This window comes from Dipodomys ordii, unplaced genomic scaffold (genome assembly GCF_000151885.1).
Source record: "Dipodomys ordii isolate 6190 unplaced genomic scaffold, Dord_2.0 Scaffold11, whole genome shotgun sequence".
In the NCBI taxonomy this organism is placed as follows: domain Eukaryota; kingdom Metazoa; phylum Chordata; class Mammalia; order Rodentia; family Heteromyidae; genus Dipodomys; species Dipodomys ordii.
Genome location: NW_012267227.1, coordinates 8,808,757 through 8,811,308, shown reverse-complemented (window position 1 = coordinate 8,811,308; position 2,552 = coordinate 8,808,757). Strand labels below are relative to the sequence as shown.

Genomic DNA, 2,552 nt, shown 5'->3' with positions numbered 1-2,552 from the left:
GGTCCGGTCGTGGGGCCTGAACTCTGGGCCTGGGCGCTGTCCCTCAGCTCTTCAGCTCAAGGCTAGTGCTCTATCACTTCAGCCACAACGCCACTTCAGGCTTTTTTCTTTTTGCTTATATGGTGCTGAGGAATCGAACCCAGGGCCTCATGCATGCAAGGCAAGCGCTCTACCACTAAGCCACCTTCCCAGCCCTCTGTGAGATTCTTATCTCCAGTTAACTACCAAAACACTACAAGTGGATCTGTGGCTCCAATGGTAGGTAGCCCAGGCCCTGGGTTTAAGGCCCCAGTACCATTATACACACACACCAAGACTGATGATTAAGTTCAAAGCTAGAAATCTGATGGCTTTCTTTTTCTTTTGTCAGTGGCGGGGCTTGAACTCTGGGCCTAGGTGCTGCCCCTCAGCTCTTCAGCACAAGGCTTATGCTCTACCACTTGAGCCACAGCGCCACTTCCGGCTTTTTTCTGCTTATGTGGTGCTAAGGAATCGAACCCAGGGCCTCATGCATGCAAAGCAAGCGCTCTACCACTGCGCCACCTTCCCAGCCCCAGCTATCGTTTTCTTTAGCCACAAAGCACTTTATAATGATACACCAAAAATGTCAGGAGAAATATCCTATCTAGCTCATAAAGGTCTATTCCTTAAAGGCTTTGGCAGCACATAACCACAAACAGAAAAAGGTTAAAATAATTCATCAAATGAAAGGCTATGCTGACACTAAACCTTTTAAAAACTGTTCTGCCCTAAATTACTTTTTGTTTAAATGACTAAGAAAATAAATTTCTACATAATCTTTGAGGCAATGTCTTTCGGATACTAGATTATCAGTGTGTCACAAGCCAGTTCTATACATGTTTAATTTGTAATTATACAGACCAGAAACATCAATGAGTGACTGCAGCCCTTGATCACCTACGTGGAGATTTTTTTCTACTAAACTAATTATGAAGTATTTTAAACACACATCCCTTTTTTGTTCTTTGCTTTATTAATATCCAAGCCAGGACCTTGTGCAAGGTTGGTGTGTGTGTGTGTGTACACCCCGTTTTGGATGAAAGAGCAACTGCAATAGCTTCCTAGTCTCATTGATTTAGCCTTTATTCTCTACGGTCTACGTTTTACACAGCAGTCACCGAAACCCTACTAAAAATGTCACCTCAATCACTGTTTTGTGCAAAACTGTACAGTCCCTTTGTCAGAGTTAAAGTCTTAAATGGCACACAAGGTCTCCCAACACACAGCCACCCCAACCTTCAGCCCATCTCTTGTGACTCTTTCCTTGCTCATTTTGCTCCTTAAAACAACTTCTTTGTAGTTGCCTGAATACAGTGGGCATGCATAGATATGGATGTGGATGGATAATGGATGGATGGATATGTAGATAGCTAGGTAGACAGACGAACCCAGACCCACGGCCTTTGCAATTGCTGCTGATTTGCCAAGATTGACGTCTTCCTAAAACATAACCTTATGTATAATCCCTGTCCCCCTATCTGTTTTCCTGATTTATTGTTACCACAACACCTACATCTTGCCATTTATACCTTTCCTTTATCCTGAGTTTACCCCCACAAGATTGTGAACTCGTTCTGGATACAGATTGGTTTTATATTCACTGCTGGAACCAAGAAGTGCCAAGAACAGTGCCCAGGACATAGTAGATGCTCAATAAATAGCTGCTTAATGACCCAGTGGTAACATTCCAACTTCAGGACTTCCCAGCTTTAAATCCACTGAAGTGAAAAAGCATCCCCATCTTTGCAGATGGCATTTGGGCTTTTTGCAGTTGCATGCAGTATCTTTTGTCTAGTTCATCGCTCGCTCTGACTCTTCTTGGCAAAGACAGCAGTAACAACAGTACTCACTAGTCTGCTAGGAACAAAACGGATGATGTATAAAAGCCATTTTCGGTGATTCGGTTTTTAAACATAAATGAATGCAGAAGGCGCCTTTTGGATGAATCTAATTTCTTTCTCTCCTTGACCCTAAGGAAAACAAACTATGTGATGCTTTTTTTGGGGTGGAGGAAGGAGGGGGGTAAGCAGGGGTCCAGGAGAGTCTCGCAAAACCTGCACACCTTAAAAAGCATAAACTCTCCTGCCATGCAACTTACTTTTCTGGGGGGTGCTGGGGAGGGGGTGCATGGATGGAGGTCCTGAACCGGGGGGGGGGCACCCACACACACACATACCCCGCTTCCCTCCATTGTGCCGCGTCTGGGGGAAGGGGGTGAGGCGGCCGGGAGGTGGTGGGAAGGATGCGGGAGGGCGGCACACAAAGTCGGGGTGACCCGGGAGGCGGGCGGTGCAGAGTTAGGCCGTGGACGGAGCCCCGGGGCCTCCGGGCACGCGTAGCCCGGATCCACACACACACACACACACACACACCCTTCCCCCGCCGCCCCGCGCCCGGATCCCGCGTCCCCTGAGCGCGGGCGCCGCCGGGCCCCGGTACCTCGGACTCTCTTCAGCGCGATGGGGTCCTTGTCCTGTTCCGCGGACATCACCGACCGCGGCGCATGGCTCCCAGGCCGCGGGAATCCGGTC

At 48.2% G+C, this 2,552-nt stretch overlaps 1 protein-coding gene across 1 annotated transcript in view; it reads right to left on the bottom strand.

Annotated features, from left to right (window-relative positions):
• Window positions 1-2,546, bottom strand: part of Pygo1 (pygopus family PHD finger 1) — an 11,036-nt gene extending 8,490 nt beyond the window's left edge. The window contains exon 1 of the mRNA XM_013010073.1: window positions 2,461-2,546. Within this exon, the coding sequence (XP_012865527.1) occupies window positions 2,461-2,509 (49 nt within the window). The 5' untranslated portion in view covers window positions 2,510-2,546. The remainder of the gene's footprint in view (window positions 1-2,460) is intronic.
• Between the last annotated feature and the right edge of the window lie 6 nt (window positions 2,547-2,552).